The following is a 25,296-nucleotide window of genomic DNA, read 5'->3' as shown; positions in this document are numbered from 1 at the left end:
CACAGCGCAGATGTAGACCAGAGGGATGGGCTTAGGCCACAACCCACTTCTTGGAATTTCCTGTTAGCCAATTTAGGTGGCTTCCCACTCAGTGTGTGGGCTTTTGTGGAGCCCATTCTCAGGCACCTAACTCTCCAAGCATTGGATAGGGACCATAAGTGCCTACCTCACAGCTGTGAATTCCACCAAGTGACTTTGCATCTAAAAGTTAGATGTTGCAACACTTAAATCCCTTTATGGATTTAATCCTCAATCTTTCTTTCCAGATGTACTAGCTAGGCAGCAGCAGAATCACAGTCTGCTGTTAACTCATGTATTTCTGATAGAACAGCATCAGTAAACCTTCCATTAACCCTGACAGCTGTTTTGAGTGAATCTCACAGCTGTGTACTCAGAGGCAACTGACTGCACATCCGCATCATTTTGTCAGGTAAATCCATGGTGTAGAAAACAAAGGAAACCTTTGTCCCCTATCCTTTCATGTTCAACAAGACCAGCTACTTTTCCAGATGCCTGTAATCCAGGGGTGTGCAAACTTTTTGGCCTGAGGGCCACATCAGGGTTCTGAAACAGTATGGAGGGCTCGGTAGGGAAGGCTCTGCTTCCCCTAACAGCCTGGCCCCCACGCCCTCCCACTTCCCGCCCCCTGACTGCCCCCCTCAGAACTCCCCACCCATCCAACCCCCTCTGCTCCTTGTCCCCTGACCACCCCCTCCCAGGACCCCCCCACCTCTATCCAACCCCCCCTGCTCCCAGTCCCCTGACTGCCCCCCCATCCACCAGCCTGCCCCCTGACAGGCCCCCCATACCTATCCAAACCTCACTGTTCCCCACCCCTGACCGCCCTCCACCAACCTCCGGCCCATCCAACCACCCCCTGCTCCTTGTCCCCTGCCTGCCCCCCAGGAGCCCTGCCCCTTATTCAACCCCCCCACTCCCCGCCGCCCTACCATGCCACTCAGAGCACCAGGACTGGCAGCCGCACCAGCTGGCCGGAGCCAGCCACACAGTCTGGTGCACCAGGGCAGGCTGGTGGCTCTCACAGCTGTGCTGCCTGGCAGGAGCTCAGAGCCCTGCCACCCAGAGCGCTGATGGCACGGCGAGCTGAGGCTGCGTGGGAGAGGGGACAACAGGGTAGGGGCTGGGGCTAGCCTCCCCTGCTGTGAGTTCAAGGGCCGGTCAGAAGGGTCCCACGGGCCGCAGTTTGCCCACCTTTGCTGTAATCTCATCCTTTGTTCTAACTGCATTATATCCACTAATCTGAATTAGGCCTGGTCAGTACTTGGATGAGTGACTTCTAGAGAAAATGCAGTTGCAGGAAGTGGTGTGGGTGATTCCATGGGAATCTTCTGGTTGAGTCAGCAGTGTATGTGTGCTAGTGTAGATGGAGGGTTTTGGATGAGATGTAAAATAGAGCCCCCGACTATTAAAGATCCCATGACACATTTTGCAAGAGCAAAAGTGTTACCCTGGTTTCCTGGCCATATTCCAATCATGGTAATTACATCCATTACATGGATGTCTAAAATTCCCCATGTAATTTTAGATGCATAAGATATTCCTCACTTCCTCTTCCAAGTAATTGTATTTCTGAGTGCTGTAACACAGGTGCTGCATTTTCAGTGGTGGCTTACCTGGTTCCTTACCAAAGTGAGGCACTTGTATTCTTTTGTCTTTATTGGAATAATTAAGGATTGTGGTGGAAGTCTATCTTGCTAGTATAAGATGAATTATTAAAAGAAAGAGAATCTTTCTCGGATTGTTTTATTTTTGTACAACAATAAAACAGATACTAGAAAAAAGGTATAGGCTTAGAAAACAAAAAAATACTTGTTCATGATATCGTACTATCTCACACCTGGTTTGAACTGTGTAAGCATTAATCCAGTATGTAATAAATGAGCCCCAGACTAGAAGCCATTTTTAAAAAAGCCTGTATTGTATTTCAGTTGACTGGTGAACTGTTCCATTAGAAGATGGTTATTGTTTGATGATCTGTTAGTCTAAGGTGTGAGGGAAGAGGAGAGTCTATATATTCTTAGTCAGCACAGCAAAAACAGAACACATTTCCTCTTACATTTTTAAAGTTCTGTGTTCAAGTTTATTCCAAGTAGCACTGGTTTGTCATTGCCTTCACTTAGAACAGTATTGGCCCCTCAGCAAGGAGATGGTGGATAACGGGGCCATTTTCTCAGATCTTTCTGAGCTATGTTTGGCACAAGAATGAAGTAGGAAACCTGAGCAAAGAGGGCTTTGTGCCTCCCATATTCTAGAGCCTTCTCTGACGCATGGTTGGTCTCCAGTGCAAGTTAGAGCAACCTCTAGGGTGTTTAGCTGCAACAACCCCTTAGGGAACCATTCTGCTGACAAGATTAGTCAGAGCACAGCATGTGCCTCTGGCCAAGGTGCCTCCCTCCCCAACATGCCTCCTTACACCTTAGGCTGTGGGGGGACTAGCAGAGAGATATTCCACCAGCTCTGTATCACTAAGGGAGCCCCCTTACACTGAGGTTTCTCCACAGTAGGGTGCAAATGTGAAAAATTGGGTGTGGGGGGGTAAAAAGTGCCTATATAAGAAAAAGCCCCAAATATTGGAACTGTCTCAGAGGCTGCTTCCACACAGTTTACAACCCTTTTACCTTTCCAGAGCAACATGAAAGAGCACAGGAACATGGCCTATTAGGACTCTGGACTGGGGATAGCGTATCTACATTAAATTCCTGGCTCTGCCATTCAGTTTCTGAATTACCCTGGGCAAGTCTCTTAACCTTGCTGTGGTTCAGTTCCCTCATTGTGGAAGTGAGGGAGCACGACTTACCTATCTTCCAAGGGTGTTGTTAAGTATTAATAGCAGCAGAGGGAGCTGCTAGCATGCAACACCCATAACTAAAGACACTTCCATTTTATAGCTATACCTCTCTCACACCCTAACCCCCTGCCCCAGCCCAGAGCCCACACCCATACTCCCTCCCAGAGCCTGCCTCCTGCACCCCAACCCCCTGCCCCAGAGCCCGCACCCAGCATCCAAACTCCCTCCCAGAGCCTGCACTGCTCCCACACCCAAACTCCCTCCCAAAGCCTTAGGTGTGTATGGGGGCAGGGACTTGGACCCGTTCTGGGCACCACCAAAATTACACAAACCTGCCGCTCCTGGTTGTGAGATGCATAAATGGCTTATTTGGCACCAAGCATCAAACATAGGTGGCATGTGATGTCCCCTAAAAAAACCCAACCAAACAAAAAAGCTGTCCCATTTCTTATACACTTCTTTGAAAAACAAGCCCTCACTTTAAGGTGTTTTGGCAGAATAGGGGAAAGGGATGCTGGCATGCCAGTGCTCCCTCCTAGCCTAACCAGGCTTTACATTGATGCAGTTTACCCCAGAGCACCCTGCACCGGTACAAACCTTGTCAACGCCATGAGTTTGTCCCAGGGACTAAAATCCCAGCGTGGACAGACTGTGAGCTCTTCTGGACAGAGCCATCAGCTGAGATTCTTAAAAGTGACTAGCGACTTGGGGTGCCCAACTTGATCTGCCTCCATAGAGCCCATCCCGTGAGCAGCGGCTCTCACGTGGGCGCCACCATCTCCAATAATCACTGCTGGCAAGCGTGGCCGGCGGCACGGGAGGCGTTTGGGAAGAGGCACGATGCCGCTGACGAGCGTGACGCGGGCGGCAAGGAAACCCCCGCGGGCGGGCGGTCTAACCGCGGAGAAGGCGCCTTTACGCTCTGGGTGCTCGCCGCCCCTCCAGCCGCGGGCGGGCTGCAGGGCCGGGGTCACTCCGCAGCCCCGGGGCCCCGGCAGCAGGGCGCGGCGCGGCGCTGGGGGATTGTGGGGATTGTAGTAGGGAGGCGCCGCTCTCCGGGCTCTCTCTGGGCGGGACTTCACTTCCCGGCGGCCGCAGGCAGGCGGGCGGGGCGAGTCGGGCATAGCTGCGGAGCGGCCGGCGGCGGCCCCGAGCAGCCCCCTCCGCGGGAAGCCCCCGGCGCGGGGCGAGGCGGGGAAGGGGCCGGCGGCCAATGCGAAATTGGCTGGTGCTGCTGTGCCCGTGCGCGGTCGGGGTCGCGCTGCACCTCTGGCTGCTGCTCGGCGGCCCCGGGAGGCACCCGGCAGGTAGGCAGCCGGGGGCAGGGCGCACGCACGCCTCGTTTGGAGCGGGAGGCGGTGGGGTGCTGCCACTCCCCACCCAAGGCGGGCCGGGGGTGGTTCAGGGTGCAGGCACCCTCCCCTGAGGGGGAGCGCTGGGCGGGAGGGGACAGGGGTGCATGCCCGGTGGGAATGCGGGGTTCATGCTTCCCTGCCATAGCATGTGTCCCTCTTAAGCCTTTCCCAGTTTTCTCAAAGAAAGAGCGTCCAGGGGGTGTTGTGAGGCCCGCAAAGCACAGAGGTGGGCTGCGAGCAGCAGACCTGCTCAAATGGTATGGGGGGGGCCTTGCAAATACATCATTTGAGGACTGATGTGGGAAATTGAAAAATAAATGTACTGCATAGTATTTGGCCATCTATAGAGCTGATCACAAATAATTAGTTCAATTAAAATAAGTGATAAAATCCATTGGCTAGATTATATACAAGAAATAAATTGACCAACTCTTCTTATTCCCCTGAGTTTAGAGAACTAGCAATGAGGCCCCCCTGTAAACCCTTAAGCATGTGTCAGGTTTCAGAGTAGCAGCCTGTTAGTCTGTATCCGCAAAAAGAAAAGGAGGACTTGTGGCACCTTAGAGACTAACAAATTTATTTGAGCTGTAGCTCACAAAAGCTTATGCTCAAATAAATTCGTTAGTCTCTAGGGTGCCACAAGTACTCCTTTTCTTTTTAAGTATGTGTGTAATTTGAATTTGGGAAGTAGTTCTATTAATACAAACACATTGCATTAAAGATCACAATTTTTTCCCTTTTAGGGCAGGGTTGGATGTTGTATAACTCTTTAACTGATTGAGTGAAGAAGCACATGCTGGGCACACAGTTGTTCAGGCATTTCTCTGGTTGAGAAATTCCAAGCAGCCTGCATGAAAATATTTGATATATAGATTTAGTGTGGAGCCAGTAGAATGCTTTTTGTTATTAGATAACCTACAGAGGAAAAGTGCATGAAAAGCTAATGTGGGTTTATAGGAAAACAATGAAGAATTATGTAGGACGAGAACAATTTTGTGCCTGTATTGTTATACTGGAGCTACTTCATTACAATTCAGCAAAGTGATTACTGGCAGTACAGTGGAACTTTCTTCATTGAGAGTCATCTGTTTTTTCATAGATTAACTTAGTTATGAGCCCAATCCTGCTCCCATTCAGGTCACTGACAAAATTCCTCTTGACTTCAGTTGTGTAGGACAAGGTTCTATAATATGAATTGCTATTTGGACTTTGTTGTGTAATCAAAACCAATAAGGATTTGCATTGCCCTTACTATAAAGTGGTTCATACTAAATCAAGGTGAGTGTAAGTGGATTTCACTTTATGTTAATACCTATTGGTCAGAATAGGCAGTCTCATCAACTAATGAGATTACTCCATTGGTGGTGATTGTTAGAAGTTGATGACCATAAATAACTTTCCATGCTACCTGTCAGTGGGTTTCTGAAACTTTGCTATGGAGTTTTTTTAATTTGTTGGAAATGTTCTGTTTTGAAAAGAGACTAAGTAAAAGTGGTGTTTTATTACTTAAGAGATCTGCTTGGAGCCATGTATTTGGAGTCATGATAGCTAATTTTATTTTATTAACAAAAATATGTTTTTACTAGTACTGACTCCTATTAGCTGGGCAGAATCTACACAGCTAAGAAGGAATGAGATGGAGTCTATTCTTTCTTAGGCATTTTTCTGTAGAATTGTTCACTAAATTCAACAGTCAATTAGTAACACCTGTCTAACAGATGTAAAGTCACTACGGTCATAGAGATGTCAATGGGGGCCTGTTTTGGCGTGTGGAACCTGAATGATGGTGATGCATGAGCAGGAAAAAATCCAGCTTGGTTTTCCAGATCCTAGGTTGAACATGCAGGACTGTCTGTCAGAAAAAAATCTTTTTATTTGATCTGGAGTCATGGAGAGGCAGTAAACAGGAAACTCCATGATGCCTTTTTTATAGTCACTTTTCAGCATTGCTCTCCAAATGTAAACGTTTCCAAAAGATGATCTAGGAGAAATGTCCTGGTAGAGAGAGAGAAATGCTTTTTGTGGGTTGTTGAAGAATATTTTAAACATGAGGGTAAGGATAGGCTGTTTATAGTTCCATATCGGGTTGCTGGGCCATTTATACTTCTGCTGCTCTACTTTTTTCACAAGTTGTAGTAAAACTAATAATTTGTATTGAATGCTTATTAGATTGTTACAAGTTTGCTGACTTCCCTGAGGAAGTGATCCAGCAAGAGAAAGATACTCCTTTCCACTTCCTGCACCTCATATTTCTGGTGCTGACTTGTATCCTTTGGGGAAAAAAGGCCAACCTCTCCCCAGGAAGGGCAGAGTCACAGTTTCAGAAATGCAGTGTTAGGGTAAATGATACAGTATTCGTATGTGACTGTTTTGTTTCCATGCTGTGGATTTCCATTTCAATCAGTTGTTACTCTTTCCAGGACAAACCCTAGTTCCTTTCAAGCCAATAGCAAAATTCTCATTCACTTCAGTAGGACCAATATTTGGCCCTAAGTGTCATACTGATGATGATTTTGGTGTTAATGTATTGCTATTTGGGGGGCTCAGTCCTGCAGACACTTCTATTACTATTCTTTATGCTCACCATAGCAAGTAGTCCATGTGACTGACTACTCGCACTGTGTCGAATAGTAAGTGCTAGCAGGATCAGGCCTTTAGTAGTCAAGCAAATGCACAATATTCTCTCTTTCCAGATTTTATTCTGAATTGTGCAGGGCTTGTTTAACAGTAACATATAGAATAAAGCAATGAACCTGAGCAAAGAAAAACACAGGAAATTTCCCCTCCATATTAAGTGTAAAAATGAAATCTTTTAGTGTATGGAATAGTTTCCTAGAGAAAGCACTTTGAAGCACTCCTGCGAAGTAAATGAAAGGATCATGCACTTAATAGACCTTAAAAGCTTCTACAGACACAAACACTATAGGAAACATTCTTGCATTGCCAGAGGGAGGAAAGATGAGCTAAGAGATTTCCTTCATCTCTGATGTCTATTGTTCTGTGATTTTTGTTCTTCAAAGTGCTTTGTGAACATTAATAAAGTGGTGATAGGTTTATACCACAGAGTAGGAAATGGCCCTATTTTTTTAAAACAGTTTTTGAAACTTGAATTATTAAGATGGTCTGGTACTGTTTGATAAAACCAGCCTTGTTACATATTATTGATGAGTGAGAGGTTTTTGTTTTTATTTTGTGTGCCTACTGCTCGTTTGCCTTACCACCTGGATTCTTTGGCATGAACAAAAATTGAATTGATTTCAACAGTGTTTTATAGTAGCTGGGGCATAAAAATGTATTCTTGGTGTGTGTGTGTGTTGGCATTTAGTTAACCTTTGGCATCACAGCAGTCACATAATTAGCCACTAGCATGGGTCAAAGGTGGCATGAACAGTGATCAGTCACAACATACTGAGCCAAATTCACCCTAATGTTACTCCGTTGTGGTAAATAGATTTACACTGGGGATTATTTTGCCCTTTGAATGGAGGTTTCCTCGAGAGTTGAGCTGCATATTGTGTTAACTGTTGTCCACATTATTTTGGGGCTGGATAGCCTGCATGCATTTTGAAAGAAAGGAGAAATAGATTTGGAAGTCTAATTACAAAATGAGGGTTCGGCAGATGTGATGTGTCTGTACTTTTCTCTAACATGGATTAATCTAATCCAGCATATCTTTATTGTATCTTATTTTATCCTGGAAGCATACCAGATAGTTGTAAAACTCTTCAACAAATATAGTTCTTTTTGAGGTATGTTTATTGAAGAGAAAACTAAAAAGTGAAGAGAAACTTCTGTAAAAAGAAAATAGCCCTGATTCATTATTAACTGCACAATGCCTAAATTAACCTGAGTAAAACATGAATCCGAAGACCCTGCAGCAAATGTGATTTTACAATTTCCCATTTTCTTGGAGTCCTGAATTTAATGATTTCTCACTCTGCCGAGGCATTTACCAGCCTGCGCTATGTGTTGGTAATGTCACTTATACTGCTTTGGGCAGGGGTAGGGCAAGGAGGTGTCTGCAAGTAGAGATAAGAGAAGCCCATTTTTAACCATTCAGAAATTATCTAAGATTTCCTGTGTGTTCCTTTTTATGAGTTTCATAATATTTTATAAAATACATTATAAAATTGCTAAAGATAAAACAGCTTCTGAAAAGTTAATTACAACCTGCCCCTCCCCCCAATTTTCTTTAATCCCTACAGATGGACTCAGTGCTAAGCATATGTTCAGTTGATGGCACCACTGGCAGAGGCTATGTCTAACAGAAGTTGCTTATTGAGGGACTTCAGTATCTCCTCAAGAAGGAAACACACATTAAATTTTGCAAGGTACACCTTTGCTGAAATGCCCTCTGAGACATTGTTCCACATATGTTTATTTGGGCATTTGGCATCATTTAGAATTGGGCCTCTGTGTGTGTGTGTGTGTGTGTGTGTATGTGTGTATAATGTCAATCTTTTACTGCCAAATAATTAAAAAAAAAATACAGCACCGACTCTAGTTCCCACATATTGAACAGCACATGAATGCCATTGGCCATCATATGGCCTGGTTCAGCAGACTCCTTAGCATGTGCCTGACTTTAGGCATTGACTTGAATGGAATTATACACCTGCTTACTTAGGCTCATGCTGAATTAGTGCCACAGTGCGCATGGACTAGTCTCTGTGTGACATATCGGGGGGAAAGAAAGTGAGTATGGCCTGTGTTTGGTTTTTTAGTGGAGTAAGAATTTGTTTAAAAACAAAATATACAAACAACCTAAGAAGTTGTGAGCAAGACCACGTTCTGAAGGGAGAATGTCACTTCATAAGTGTGTTCCATTTTGGGTCTAAAGTACTTATTTGACAGGGTCATTTTAAGTTTTTCAAGCATTCTGTTCAGACAAATGTTAGATTGCTCACTCTAACACTCGATAATTTGTGGAGTGATTTTTTTTTCATCTGCTTCTGAGGGCAGCAGCCTGACAGGTGTAGAATCTGAAATGGTCGGTCTACAGAACCGGCGGAGCACAGGCAGCAGCCACACAAGCTTTCCGACAATGGCCTTGTGCCCTTTACTACAGGGACTCTCTAAGGGTGAGGGTGGCAGCTCGTTCTTCCTGCCCCTTTAGTCCTTCACCTCTTGGCCAAAGGCCAACAAAAGTACCATTGTAGTGAAGTTGGTTTGTAAGAAAGACCTGTCCACTGGGAATTGTACCAATACCACCAGCTCATTTCTAAATAGGCCACTGAACAGTCTTGAGGTGGTAGCCATCTTTTGAGTTTAATTTTTATTCTATGTCTCGATAAGGCATTCTGTGGCCAAGACAGCCTCAACTAGTAATGATGGGTTAAGCTGCCAAATAATAAGTTTAGTGCTATCGACAAGAGACTTCACAAACAGGACTTTTTTTTTGTATCTCCATTCCCTATCCCACGGCCATTGCTGGTGGTAGTGGTCAGTGTATCTCAGATCTCTAGTTCAGGGCAAAAAGGTCTTGCCAGAAGTTTGTGAGTGCTGTATCATCACTGATACACTACCAGCTGCTATAGCATAATAGCCTCTCCGGTGCTTTTGTCTCCTCTTTACATCTGAGATGTTTACTAGAACTCTGAATGTTCTTTTAAAGGGGTATCATCCACAAAAAAACTTCCTTTCTGTCTAAAAAGTTTTGCTTACTGAAGCTATAAGTAACATCTAAGGGCTTACCTCCATCAGGGATTTTTGCACTGGTGCAGCTATGTGAGTGCAAACCTCCTGTGTAGATGTGCTGCACCAACATAAAGTGGATCCTACACCGATGTAACGTATCCCAGTCTCCATTTGGGTTAAGTCGCACCAGTGCTTGGCACTTACACGGGGGGTTGCATTGGCATAGCTACATCACTGAAGAAATCCCTAAAGCAGTTAAATTCTAAGGCCTGGTCTACACTGGGCGGGGGAGGGGAGGGGGGGGAATCTATCTAAGTTATGCAACTTCAGCTACATGAATAACGTAGCTGAAGTCAATGTACTTAGATCTACTTACTGCGGTAAGATCTACTTCACTGCGATAGGTCGACTGCTGACATTCCCCCGTCGACTCAGCCTACACTTCTCACTCCGGTGGAGTACCGGAGTCAACGAGAAGGCACTCGGTGGTCAATTTATTGCGTCTTCACTAGATGCGATAAATCGATCCCCACTGGATCAGTCACTCCAGAGGTAAGTGTAGACATGCCTTAAGGTGACTATAAATGAAAAAGACTGGGGAGAGAGAGAATGTCTTTCTCTGCTTTTTCCAGTTTGTTCATTTTGTCCATTTGTCAGCACTTTGTGAATAATGAGTTTCTCAGTATACTCAGTTTGTTTGATTCTTGTACACAGCTACCCAGCCCATGGGAGAGTAAATCCTGTAAAAAATAAGAAAATGTGGTTGCATGCAGTAGTACCCGAAACAACTTTTGGTTTGGAAGTTGATAGTATCCCTGGAACATTTTGTCTTGGCTACTCAGTTCTCAGAATCTTTTGAGTCCATCCCTTTATTATTTAAAAAAAAATAAAAAATCAGTAAGTGCAATTACTTCAAGTCAAAGTTTCAGAAGCCTGCATCCCAAGAAAGGGGAAAAAATTCATAGGCAGGAGTTGTAGACCAAGCAGGATGAGCAAGCATCTCAGAGAGGTGATTAAGAAAAAGCAGAAAGCCTACAAGGAGTGGAAAATAGGAGGGATTAGCAAGGAAAGCTACCTTATTGTGGTCAGAACATGTAGGGATAAAGTGAGAAAGGCCAAAAGCCATGTTGAGTTGGACCTTGGAAAGGAATTAAAACCAAAAGTAAAAGGTTCTTTAGTCATGTAAATAAGAAAACAAAGAAAGAAGAAGTGGGACCGCTAAACACTGAGGATGGAGTGGAGGTTAAGGATAATCTAGGCATAGCCCAATATCTAAACAGATACTTTGCCTCAGTCTTTAATGAGGATCTTAGGGATAATGGTAGGATGACAAATGGGAATGAGGATATGGAGGTAGATATTACCACATCCAAGGTAGAAGCCAAACTTGAACAGCTTAATGGGACTAAATCGGGGGGCCCAGATAATCTTCATCCAAGAATATTACAGGAACTGGCGCACAAAATTGCAAGCCCACTAGCAAGAATTTTTAATTAATCTGTAAACTCAGGGGCTGTACCATATGACTTGAGAATTGCTAACATAGTTCCTATTTTTAAGAAAGGAAAAAAAGGTGATCCAGGTAACTACAGGCCTGTTAGTTTGACATCTGTAGTATGCAAGGTCTTGGAAAAATTTTTGAAGGAGAAAGTGGTTAAGGACATTGAGGTCAGTGGTAATTGGGACAAAATACCACATGGTTTTACAAAAGGTAGATTGTGCCAAACCAATTTGATCTCCTTCTTTGAGAAGGTAACAGATTTTTTAGACAAAGGAAACGCAGTGGATCTAATTGACCTCGATTTCAGTAACGCATTTGATACAGTTCTACATGGGGAATTATTAGCTAAATTGGAAAAGATGGGGATAAACATGAAAATTGAAAGGTGGATAAGGAACTGGTTAAAGGGGAGACTACAACGGGTCCTACTGAAAGGTGAACTGTCAGGCTGGAGGGAGGTTACTAGTGGAGTTCCTCAGGGATTGGTTTTGGGACCAATCTTATTTAATCTTTTATTACTGACCTTGGCACAAAAAGTGGGAATGTGCTAATAAAGCTTGCAGATGACAGAAAAACTGGGAGATATTGCCAATACAGAGAAGGATCGGGATATCATACAGGAAGATCTGGATGACCTTGTAAACTGGAGTAATAGTAATAGGATGAAATTTAATAGTGAAAAGTGCAAGATCATGCATTTAGGGATTAATAACAAAAAATGTTATAAACTGGGGACGCATCACTTGGAAGTAACAGAGGAGGAGAAGGACCTCCGAGTATTGGTTGATCACAGGATGACTATGAGCCGCCAATGTGATGTGGCCGTGAAAAAAGCTAATGCGGTCTTGGGATGTATCAGGCAAGGTATTTCCAGTAGAGATAAGGACCATTATACAAGGCACTGATGAGACCTCATCTGGAATATTGTGTGCAGTTCTGGTCTCCCATGTTTATGAAGGATGAATTCAAACTGGAACAAGGACAGAGAAGGGCTACTAGGATGATTCGAGGAATGGAAAACCTGTCTTATGAAAGGAGACTCAAAGAGCTTGGCTTGTTTAGCCTAACCAAAAGAAGGCTGAGGGGAGATATGATTGCTCTCTGTAAATATATCAGAGGGATAAATACCAGGGAGGGAGAGGAATTATTTAAGCTCAGTACCAATGTGGACACAAGAACAAATGGAGATAAACTGGCCACCAGGAAGTTTAGACTTGAAATTGGATGAAGTTTTCTAACCATCAGAGGAGTGAAGTCCACGGGGAGCAGTGGGGGCAAAAGACATATCTGGCTTCAAGACTAAGCTTGATAAGTTTATGGAGGAGATGGTATGATGGGATAGCCTAATTCTGGCAATTAATTGATGTTTGACTATTAGCGGTAAATATGCCCGATGGCCTGTGATGGGATGTTAGATGGAGTGGGATCTGAGTTATTACAGAGAATTCTTTCCTGGGTGTCTGGCTGGTGAGTCTTGCCCACATGCTCAGGGTTTAGCTGATCGCCATATTTGGGGTCGGGAAGGAATTTTCCTCCAGGGCAGATTGGCAGAGGCCCTGGGGTTTTTTTGCCTTCCTCTGCAACGTGGGGCACGGGTCACTTGCTGGAGGATTCTCTGCACCTTGAAGTCTTTAAACCACAATTTGAGGACGTTAGTAGCTCAGGCATAGGTTAGGGATTTGTTACAGGAGTGGGTGGGGGAGATTCTGTGGCCTGCAGTGTGCAGGAGGTCAAACTAAACAATCATAATGTTCCCTTCTGACCTTAAAGTCTATGAGTCTAACTAGCACTGGAATCTTTTATCCTTTCCCCTGGTGATAATGCCAGTAAATCTGTATTTGGCCACTGAGTGTGACACTGTGAATAGGAGGCATATAGTCTCCTAAAGAAAGTAGTAGTAAAATCTATTTACGATGGAGGTTGTTGAAATCTGGTTGGGGCCAATATACTGCCTTCCAGTATGTAACCCCTACAGTGGTGTCCTGACTCAGCTCAGCAGTACACATTTTTACAAGAGGTTCTCTGGATGGCAGCTATATAACACAGAGTAGCAGCTGTGAGTGCAGCTGCCTGTTTTATTTTACTGCACTTATTGCCATGAGTTAACGGGGTTAGGCAAAAGAGCAAAGGGAAAGTAAGTATTTTGTGCCAAAAGAATGTAGCATGGGAATTGCAATGGGGGACGGGAGGGGGGAGACTTGCAAGGATTCACTGAGAAGCCTAAGGCTGCATAATGTGTCTGAGAGAGTCAGTCTTAGGAGAGTTCTGAATCTTGATTTTTAATGACTCTGTGACCAACATACCAAAAAATGTTCCTTTCTTCTTAGCCCACTCCCACTATCTACAGTTACTATGATATTTTATGTTTTTTTATTGTTCTTTACATCTTCGGAGCACTTCATGGTCATTAACTAATTGGTATTCACACTCCTCCTGTAAGATAGGTGAGTATTTTCTCCGTTTTACAGATGGGGAAAACTGAGCAACAGAGCGTGCCTTGCTCAGGGGCACAGCGAGTCCATAACACAGCCAGAATTAGAACTCCAGAGGTCTGGCTTCCAGCCCTGCCCTCAAACCACAATGATTCATTTCTTGTGTTTAAGCTTTTTAGAAACTGCAAGTTGTAAACAGATAGTTACATAATCAGTATAAGGTAAGAATAGCATATTATGAGTAATTAATAATAAGATAAACAATAATAGAGACAACACTGGAGGCTGCTGTTACATGCATAAAGAAAACTCTAGCTTGTGAATGTGTGGAAACAGTTGTATGATGATGCAGTAAGTTTGTTCACTTCTGAGTTAAATATAAAATGATTGCATGTATAAATACTTCACCATGATTGACTCAGAAGTCACTAATAGTTTTCTCTGAACTTTTACTGCAGATCACATGTATACAATGCTCTTGCTTCCTGAATGGTTCATCATAGGTTAATATCTTTTTCTGTACCTTTAGCTTTATCTCTTCTTTATATTAGTTTAAAGAAAAACTGTTACCCTTTCCATTAGAGCTTAATAAATGCTCTTTCCCATTTACCAGTAATAAATAGGAAGCTTTGCCTGGCAAACAGGGGACTTATTCATCAATTTCAGCAAAATTTGTTTTCATTTTTTAAAAAGTGACTATCTCTTATGACTGAGAAGGCAACTTTCTGAAAGTACTGATGCAGTGCTGTTTTACTAAATCTACGGACAGCGTGAAACAAAAGAGAAGGGACCTGCTACCTCTAATCTCAACCAAGTTAATTCTGAAGGCTCTCTCTGACTGCCTCTATGAAGTGCTTTGTTAAGGGATTGTATCCACATGAGAGAGTTTCACCAGTTTTAAAACTAATTTAGTTTAATCAGTGCAAAACCCTGTGTAGACACTCTTATTTTGGTTTGAGTGGCCTGTTTTGGTTTATCTTAAATTGAGAGAAATTGATTTAAGCTAAATTAATATTTGCCTCTCTGTAACCAAAACAAAGAGAGTGCCAAGGATATATAAAACATAATGAAATAAATAGAGCAGAAGCAGGTAAGAGACGGTATATGTGAGGAGAAGGGGGAAGAGGAGGAATTACAAGAGGATGTGTGAGCTACTTCTGATATTGCAGTACCACCAGACATATGGCTGTTTTACAGATACCAGCTAATATGGAGTACTGGCAAACTCTAATTGTATAAATGTCGATGGGGACATCTAAAACCTCCAGATAATCAGCATTTACCTCTATAAGGGAAAACCAAATAGTATTCTGATGAAAGATTGTCTGACTTGAGCTGGGAATTCTCTCCTCTAACACTCGCCAGGCATTACTTAGACAGAGCAGTTATACACACTTATATGCAGCAAACAAATCTCACTCCTGAGATCTGTCAAAACTGCCGTGTATGTTTATTTGTTACAAGAGCCGTAACTATCGGCTTTAGTGAAAACATTCAGGTTTCTGAGGAAGAAAAGAAATGCTAGTCTGTGTAGAAAGAAAATGTTTTGAGAGATTTTTTTTGTGTCCTTCGGAGTTAGTTCCTAGGTTATGTAAATTCTTTTAATTAAACTAATATCTTAACTTTCTACCTATAGTATGTGAAGATTGAAAGTGTGCTGAAACATCCATGTTTAAACAGCTTGCAGAAGTAAATTATCTTTAAAACCTAATATTGTGTGCCTTTCCTGCAAAATGTCTGTTACAGAGACACAGTGGGCGTAGAATTTTCAGAAATTATATTTTACTTCTCTTCCAGTTCAGTCCCAGGTCACACATGTCCAGTCACCACGACACACGTTTCCTTCTCAGTGTTTAATGAGGGCACTGGTGTAGTGGATAGAAGTCTGGAACATAACATTGTGTAATCTGGTTATAATGGGTAACTTGCAGATATTTTTAGACACCCTAAAATTAGATGTCTAACATGACCTTGTCTGTATTGTTTGCAGTAGTTGTGTTAAAGAACTCTGGCACTCACTCATTTTAACTGTTTGGCTTAGGTCTCAAATTAAGGAGAGTGAGATGGAAGTGATCCCTCACCCCTGCTAAATATAAACCTCTCTCTTTTGGCTTTAGAATGGCTGATGAACAAAACCACGCAGATCCATATTAGAGGTCTGTCTGATTGTTTGTGGGCTCCTAGCCATACTTCTCAGGTTTCTCTTTAGTCAGAATCTCACTTTAAAGGAAGTACCATTTTTATAATCTCTAAATTTTAGAAACAATGCTTAGCAAGAACTAAATGTTATTTATTACTAGCATGTATGATGAAGCCCATTGCTGGTATATCTGGGGAAGACTCATGCCCACAACTGAGCAAGGCGAAAACATTTACCTTCTATAGGGAGATAATACCCCTGTCCCCAACCCTTTTTTCCACTCTCACAACTTTACAAGGGCAGAGACTAGGAAGGCCCTGCCAATAAACTAAATGGCAGTGGAAACTGAGCCAGCATGGACAAAGACATGTCTCTTAACACTCTCTGTGACCGCACTCAGCTTAAGTGGATATAGTCTAGTGGCGAAAGCCCGATGTCAAGAATGACTTAAGCCCTGGGTTTTGTGGTAGGTCAGAGAAGGAAAGGCTGTCCATGAGGCAGCTGAAAGGCCAGGCTATTTAGGATTTTGCAGATTGTAAGCAGCACCTTGAATTTCACCCAGAAGGTTTCTGATAGCCAATGCAAAATGTGGAGAACAGCTGTGATGTGCTCTCACAGAGCAGCTTGCTCAGAAGGCAGCCACACACACGCATAATTGGCTATCCCATCATTCAACCTACAGAGGGGTTTTCTTTCGTTAGCTTTGAAGGCGTCATGCACTTGGTTACTTTAGTTTACCAGCAGTCATTTTCTCTGTTCTCTCCTGTAATAATTTCACAGCTCTGTAATGGTAGTTGTGGCATGTTGAAAGCATCTTCCAGGCTTTTGACGAACAATGTGACACAAATGCTGTTTCTGTTTTTTAATGCTCAGGACGCTTAATACACTTACTTCTGATGCGTTTTTTAATTAACGTTTACAGCTCAGACATTTGGGTTTATGTTTCTGTAATAAATAGTTGTTGTTTTAAACTCTTAGGTCCACTGGCTTTCTTACCTCAGTGGGAACTGAAACATTACGATGTTATCGTCGGTGTATTGTCTGCTCGACACAATCATGAGCTGCGGAATGTTATAAGGAACACTTGGTTCAAGCACTTGAAACAACATCCAGCGCTGAGCCCTCGGTAAACCTTTTATAAATAATTTATATTGCTTGGGCTGGGTGAGAAGCTAGGAATCAAATGAGTAAATGTTGTTTGTTTCTTATTCTTTATTTTGAAAAAAATAAATATAGGTTCATGCTGGTAAACACCTTTTATTATGGCTGACAGGGCACTTTCATTCTTAACTCCCCCTTAACGTTTTATAAAAATAATAGGCACTCTGGATTGAAATTAATTTTTTGAATGTGATTAAAATGTATTACTTGAATGTGTGCAAGAGCATTTTTCATCCATTAAGAAATGCTCACAGGGTTGCTCTGTGTTGTTGGATGACACACGTGGATTTATTTTACAGTGTAGTAGTAATTGGCATGCATGTAACCTTAGTTCTGTTTTGATGTCAGGAGAAATTTGGTAGCAAGATACAACAATGGTAAAAATGTATTGCTGAGCAAGTGCAGCAAAGCTATTTTGTTGACTGTGGATAGCTGCACCAAAGTACCACCCTCTGTTCATAAAAAGGCTGTTTCTTATGGTGCATTAATTGAAATGCACTGTTTTTGAAAGCGTATACAGCCAAATAACCACACTTTCCATGTTTGTTGTGATCATTCATATACAAACAGAGGCTGGGGGGACTTTAAATCATAAGTCCTGAAGTTGTGTGTCTCTAGGAACAGATGCTCTTTGGCACCTTTCAGGATTGAGCCCTTATTAAAGTTTCATACAGTGTTTGCGAGTTTTATCTTGAGTCAGAGGAGGAAATTACCAACATTCAATGTTAATGCTTCATCATGGGTCAGGTTTTAATCACATCAAAATCAGGAAATGCAGTCATGGTTTCCACAGCAAATTTACCTTATGCTTCATTGCAGAGATGTGTACGTTACATGACCACTCAGTGTGGCATACTATTTAGCAGAGAATACTTGAGCACAGGCAGGATCACGTTTGCTGAGGGAACTACAAATTTTGAATTTCCCTTCTCTTTTGGAATTGATCTCTCAACCTTAAAATTGCATTAAAGTAGGTTTCTGTTTTCCGTATTGAATTGCTACTTCCTAACAATTGGAATGTCTAAATTGAGATGGATGCTGTAATAGTTACAGAACTTGCAGATATGTCCCATTATTTAATAAAATGAGAAATAAAACAACTGATAACAGGAAATTCCTCATTCTGCCTGATGTGAATAGTTTCTTAGTTAACTATCTTTTAAAATGAACTACTAATTCTTTTAAAATGACAGCACTTGGCTGTCTGTGTGTATCAATACAGTGTTTCATCGGAGATTTGTGCAGCTAACTCACTAAAATAAATAGATGGTCAAGAATAGGATGTCTAAGCACAATGTTCTTATGAGCCAAGTTCAGTTTTAAATAATACTTATTCTTCTGTCAAACTCCAAATAAACAAAATCAGTATTAAAAGGCTTTGTGACTAATGTTTTAAGGTAATCAGAAAGCTCAAACTATGGAAGGACATGTCTTTGCATTGAAATTAGCATGTTTGAAGATGAAAATAAATTACAGGTGTTAATAAAAACAAATTATTTTAGTGTCCTTGTGAAGTTTATAATAGGTGCACATGGCTGTGGTGTGCCAGTGGAGGACAGAGAAGATCCTTACTCCTGCAAACTTCTGAACATTACTAACCCAGGTATGAATGATAATCTTTTAAACTATTGTATCATATTAAACAGAATCCTCTTTGTTGCGACACATGGATGGTTTAGTGGCTGTCCCAGTTAAGGGCCCAATCCTGCAAATACTACTGGACTTAAAGCTTACTCTCTATGTAGGCACTTATATAGCCCACCTCTGAGCCCCATATGCAGACATTAATGGGGGAGATTTTCCAAGGCACAAAGGGCAGACCATTGACTTTCATTGGAGTTGGACATCCTTTGTCCCTTGGAAAATCTCCCCCAATTAATTTATCTTTTCAATATCTCTGTCACGTGGGGCTATTGTTCCCACCTTGCAGACGGGGAACTAAGTCAGAGAGCATTAAGTGACTTGTTCAAGTTTGCACAAGTCTGTGTTGCTTTAGAACTGAGAACTTAACCCAGATCGTCCAGGTCCAGTGTCTTGGCCACAAGACCATGTGAGGCCACTTCTACTGAAGTGAATACTACATCTGATAGTGTTTGCGGAATCTGTCCTTAGGAGAAGAGGCAATTGTTTAAAGTATAAGTGTCAGAAAATACTTGAAATGAAACACTGTCCTCAATAAAATACATAACTAAAATTATATTTCCTGCCTTTCATTTTTATTTTTCCTCCGTTGAATATTTACTTTGCAACTATTATATTAGAATTTCACAACTATGATTCTAACTCCTGGTAAAATGCACTTGGCCTTTTTGGAATGAGTCACTTTAAATGCCACTTCTGCTAATTTAGTTCCAGTTAAGCAGCAGTCGTTGCCATTCAGCCTCCAAACGATAAATCAGACTCCTGAAGGAGATGGAATAAAACAGCTGTTCTCGTTAAATAGAGCAAGGTGTTATAAATAAGTGTGTGTGTGTGTGCGGGCTTCCGTTCAGCTCTCTGTACATGCTCAAGCACTGACTTACAGTTGCTGGTAACCAGCAGGCTACTAAATCATTCTAAACATCTCCTTACAGCTGTATGCAGTCAGTCATCTTTCCTCTGGAATTTGATTACCTTTGTGCGCTTTGCCAGCCATGCTAATTATTCATCAGACATTCCCATGTATACATAATTCCAGAATGATAAATCTACTCACATTGCAACTATAATCCTTGTTCCTTTTTTAAAATACAGTTTTGAATCAAGAAATCGAAGCATTCAATCTCCCTGAAGATACGCCTTCAGTGCTTTCTGAAGACCGCATTGTCAGTGTGAACTTCCGAGTTCTTTACCCCATCGTCATTACTAGTCTTGGGGTATTTTATGATGCTGATGGTGTGGGATTCCAGAGGAATATCACTGTAAAACTGTACCAGGCAGAACAGGAGGTACAGTATTATAGTTATCTTACCAAAGAGGACTAAAGCACATTTTTTCTTTCTATCGTGGATTGAATTCCTGCAGAATGAGATGTATGTGTTAATGACCTAGCAAATTAATGATTTCACCTATCATACACTAATAAGAGTTTTCTTTCCTACTGCACTCTTAAGAACTGTCTGCTGAATAACTATAAATCTTTCCTATTTCACATTTGTCATCTGTAGAATGTGAAAAACTGGGGTTTACAAACTTTCAATATTAAAATATTATTTTTTTCTGTATAACTGTAGACTACTTCTTTAGATTAGTAATGTGTGGGTTAATAGAAATGCTTCTTAATTAAATGTTCCTTGTAATTCCAAGACAAAACAGTTTTAGTTGAAATTAAGGTTATACAAGTTTATCAATAACTTAAAGACTTATATGTATTCAAACAAACAAAAACCACCACCCTTTGAACGTTTGAAAGTAAGGAAATACAGTTAAGCTAGTAATTCTTGTTCTGTAGTCTGATCCACTCTCTAGCTAGACATCTAGAAGTTGTTGCACACTGTTATCATTTAGCACATAACCAGTGTAATTATCTCTATGTAGTTTTCCAGCTCTGTTATGGACTCAAAACTTTAGGTCATCTGTAGTCATTGTCGTCATCTTTATTTCCACTTCCTTGTTCTGGGTCGGCAGCTTTTATAGCCTTCTTCCAAAACCCATGATTGTATGCCTCTCTGTCATGTACATTGGTCTCTCTAAGGTCCTCTGATATCTGGTCCTTTCATCGAGTCTTTGCCCTCCTCCTTGGTTGTCTTCTGTCCGTGGTCATTTCAAGGGCCATCCTACCAATATAACCCATACCAAAGTAGCCTAGCCTCCCTCAACTTGTCTTCAGATGGGCAACCAACATTAGGCCCTCTTAACCTTATTTTGTTTCCTGTCATGGAGTCTCCAACCATTTAACTATCTCAACATCTTTATTTCTCTAGTGGAGAGCATACTGATTTCTTGTGGCTGGTCAAGTCTCTGTTTGGTACATTAGGATGGGTCAAATTACAGTTTTATACACTCTACCTTTTAATTTTATTGGTATCTTTTTATCACAGAGAACTTGGGTCAGCTCCTGCCATTTGCACCAAGCAGCTTTAGTACTATGCTGGGCATCATTCAGGAGGGCACCACTACCAGCAACCATTCATTGGTTCTAGGTATTTAACTCTTCTAAGATCTCTGCCTGTAATGTCCTTTATGGTTGGTGGTCCTCCTTCATTGATCAAAACCTCAGTTTTTACCAGTGTTCTATGTCCTGCCTGCTCCTAACTGTGTTGCCACCCTTCGTTTGTAGGGTGTCACAATCTTCCGCACATATCACTGAGCCATCCGGGAACAGCATATTCTGAGGCAGCTCCCTTTGTATATTATCACTTGTCACATCCATGACAGCCGCAAACAAAAAAGGCTCAATGCTGACCTCTGATACAGGACACATTTACTAAAAATTTTCTGTTGGGTAGCCCCATTTGGCTTTGACTACAGTAGTCACTCTGTCATACATATCCTGGAGAAAATGGACCTATCCTTCTGGCACACCTTGCCATCTCGTACTCCACCAAACTAATTCTCTTGGTACGTGAGTAAATTCCTTCTCCAAGACCACAAAGGCTATACCCAGTAGCTTTATCTTTTCTCTGAACTTCTCCAGGAAGATTCATACAGCAAAAATATGGCATCAGTGATACTCCTTCCCAGCATAAATCCATACTGACCCTTCCAAATTTCAACTATTCCAGGCAGTTACTTTTCAGTAATCTTCTATGCTTTCATAGCATGTGCATCAGCTTCATTGGATGATGATTAGTATACAGTGTAATATCTCCTTTCTGTTTAAAAATGGGCAGTACAAAGCATTGACATCATTCATCTGACATTTTCTCTTTCTTAAGAATATTGTTGAACAGACTTGTAAAATACATGACGCCTTCCCTTCCCATCGACTTCAGTGCATCCACTGGTACTTTATCAAGCCCGGGTGCTTTTTCCTTTCTAATTTTCCTAATGCTTGTCTAATCTCTTCCTCCTGCAACCTGTCATGCCCTGGTTCAGCCTAAATGTTGTGAGTTTCTGTCTTGGGTCCTCCTCATTCATCTTTTTGTTTTTCCTTCTTCAAAATAATTACTTCAGACTTTGCTAATTGCTCATTTCTAATATAAGCAAACTCGTTCACATCTTTCGTCATTTTCCTCTCTTGCCTTAGCGAGTTTCCAGCTGGTCTTTTCTCCTTCATATCTTCCTAGTAGTTATATAGTTCATCACAGGCCAGATCTGTAGTTGTTGCAACACTTCTTTTGGCCTCCTTTTTTTCCCTGCATATACGCCATCTGATCACTGCACAAGCCATTGGCCTGCCATCTTTTAAAGGTTACCTTTTTCTTCTCAGTGGATTCTAATGATGCTGGTATAGTCTGGTGGTATAAAGACTTCCTAAACTCTATCTATGACGACAGGTAGATTTTATAAACTGTGGATTTCTCATAGGTTTAGATCAAATGCATCCTAAAACTAAGGCTATGATTTTTGTCACGGAGATCGCAGAAGTCATGGAATCTGTGACTTCCAAAGACCTTCATGATTTCAGCCCGCAGGCGGCTGGGAGCTGTAGGGTCCCGCCAGTGCCCACAACGGCTGGGAGCTGCAGGGGGTACCTTCTGCAGGGTTGTCAATTCAGCACTTCTCATGAGCCCATATATGAGTGTGAATATATGGTGGGGGGCGGGGAATTCAAAACAAAATACTGTTTGGTTTTAAGGGCTATTTCTGCATGAAAAATAGCTAACAACATTGTTTAAAACAAAAAATGCTAGGGGTTGCTTTAAGAGGTTTGTCCTTTCTATTGTGAACCAATTAAGATAATGTAGGCTAGCACTGTTTTTACAGCCCTTGTGATTTAAGAATGTAAGTTCCTTATTTTTGTTTTCCTTTCTTTATTTTGCATACAGGAAGCTCTCTTCAGTGCTCGCTTTAGCCCACCTAGCTGTGGAGTGCAAGTTAACAGATTGTGGTACAAACCTGTAGAACAGTTCATTTTGCCAGAGGTACGTGCAGTGTTTAATTTCCCATGCTGATTTGTAAGACTGGCATTTGCTTTTCATCTCTTTATATTTTTCAGGCTTTATTTATATCTGTTAGTGGCATGAGATGGTGAAATACGCACACTACACATTCTGGATGCTAGCATCTCTCTTTAAAGCTAATGCTTTAGAGGTTTTCATTTACTGTTCACTGCCTTAAGAAATCTTTAAAAATGATTCAGTGGTTTGGAGCTAGCTCTAGAAGCTTTTATGTGAGAATTTGTCTCAAAATCTTGGTCTGTAGAGGAAATGCACTAACATTCTGTGGGATAGTGTTTCCCATACAGTGGGTTATTTCCCGTTCCTTTAGGGGTAAGTGCAAAGGACTATCCAGGGGGCACAGACAGATCTCTCAGTTGTTCTCTTGAGTCTCTGCTTTCATTTTGAAAAAAGTACTTCTTTAGCTATTATGGTTGCAAAGAAAACTTTCAAAGTATGAGATTGGTGTAAACAATGCAGAAGCATTGAAACAGTAGCTCTGAAGTGTAAGCATCACATAATGAATTACACTATATTAGTGTTTCTCAAAGTGAGGGGGAATGTGCATGAAATACTAGCAATAGGTGGGAGAGTGCACAGAAGTTGTGTAAATTAAAACACATATGCCTTTAACAACACATCTGCCAGGGTGCAAGGGGTGTGATTAGTTTCATTTTCCTGAAGTGGGGACTCAGCTTTCAAAAGTTTGGAAATCACTGCTGCGTGGGGTGGGTTGGTATTGTTAACACTATTGCTGCTTGTGAGCAGCAGTTGCTAAGCTTCAAAGGCTGGGTCCTAGGTTTTGTGATCCCACTTGGGAATGGTGCCTGCAGTTTGAGATTGGGTTGTACTGTAGGGATATGGTACCAAATGGTGCTTTTCAGGGTTGTACTGGAAGGAAGTGGTTAAACATAGTTTTAAAAAGAGTGTGGGAAGAAAATAGAATTAACATTATTACAGTTAGGGCCTAATCACAGAATATCAGGGTTGGAAGGGACCTCAGGAGGTCATCTAGTCCAACCCCCTGCTCAAAGCAGGACCAGTCCCCAACTAAATCATCCCAGCCAGGGCTTTGTCAAACCAGGCCTTAAAAACCTCTAAGGAAGGAGATTCCACCACCTCCCTAGGTAACCCATTCCAGTGCTTCACCATCCTCCTAGTGAAAAAGTTTTTCCTAATATCCAACCTAAACCTCCCCCACTGCAACTTCAGACCATTACTCCTTGTTCTGTCATCTGCTACCACTGAGAACAGTCTAGATCCATGCTCTTTGGAACCCCCTTTCAGGTAGTTGAAAGCAGCTATCAAATCCCTATTAATCCAACAGTCCTTACTCAAGTGAAACTTCTATTGATCTAAAGTGGGAATGCTGACTGAGTGACAGCTCCCATCTGTGAGGAGCAGTTTCCATGTGAGTTCCTAATCTCTAAATATTTCAGATATAATTTTAAAATTTGGCTTCTTTTAATTTAAATATCTTCTTATATTGTTAAACCAGTGTTCTAATAACTACGTCTTAAATAGAACTAGATTTCTGTCAATGGTTTTAGGTCCTGGAAGAAATATAGTGAAGTGGTTTATACGGAAAATGTGGGAGAGGAAATGAATGGCTGAGTAAGTTAGGCATTCAGGGCCAATTTAGTCCTTGATATTATTCCACTGATTTCACAAGAGTTAATACAGGAATGAATTTGGACCTAGGTCCCTGTGAGAGGAATTAGCAGTTGACTGGGTAGTTTATCTCAGCGTTTCTCCCCCGGGGGGTCCTGAACCAAAGACGGTTGTAGGGAGGTCATGAGAATGGCAGCTGCTGGTTGGGCACCCAACTCTGAAGACAGCACTGCCGCCAGCAGCAGCGCAGAAGTAAGAATGGGATGGTATGGGAGCAGAGGTTGTCAGCCTGAAATATTTTCAAAGGGGGTCCCAGCAAAAAAAAAGTTTGAGAACTCCTGGCTTGTCTCCTTAAGCAGTTTACTAGAGAGTAGCATTTTAGTGGTCTAGCTTGTCAAGTAAGCAAATTTCTTGCAGTATTTTCTGTATGCAATTTAATGCTGCTTAAATTTCTTACCCCTGAAGAAATTTAATTTAAAGTGATGTGCAGCAGATGCTGTATGGTATTAATTTTTAGAACATATTTTGCCCAACAGTATAGTAAGATGGGATGGGTTTCTGCACAACTCAAATTTTATTCCTGTAAATCTTTGATTGTTTTTTCCACTATATTAAATTCCCAGGCACTTG

General features: G+C 41.9%; 1 protein-coding gene across 4 annotated transcripts in view; it reads left to right on the top strand.

Annotated features, from left to right (window-relative positions):
• Positions 1–3,957: 3,957 nt before the first annotated feature.
• Positions 3,958–25,296, top strand: part of B3GALNT2 (beta-1,3-N-acetylgalactosaminyltransferase 2) — a 65,697-nt gene continuing 44,358 nt past the window's right edge. Inside the window, exons 1-5 of one of the 4 annotated variants that reach the window (XM_074948884.1) lie at positions 3,958–4,116; positions 16,853–17,000; positions 18,538–18,638; positions 19,769–19,962; positions 22,945–23,040. In XM_074948884.1, the coding sequence (XP_074804985.1) occupies positions 4,023–4,116; positions 16,853–17,000; positions 18,538–18,638; positions 19,769–19,962; positions 22,945–23,040 (633 nt within the window). In that variant the 5' untranslated portion in view covers positions 3,958–4,022. The remainder of the gene's footprint in view (positions 4,117–16,852; positions 17,001–18,537; positions 18,639–19,768; positions 19,963–22,944; positions 23,041–25,296) is intronic. The other 3 variants (XM_074948883.1, XM_074948885.1, XM_074948881.1) reach the window with 3 other exon arrangements.

This window comes from Natator depressus, chromosome 3, assembly GCF_965152275.1.
Source record: "Natator depressus isolate rNatDep1 chromosome 3, rNatDep2.hap1, whole genome shotgun sequence".
Taxonomy (NCBI): domain Eukaryota; kingdom Metazoa; phylum Chordata; order Testudines; family Cheloniidae; genus Natator; species Natator depressus.
Note: the sequence above shows the minus strand (reverse complement) of the source record. Positions and strands in the feature narration are given on the sequence as shown.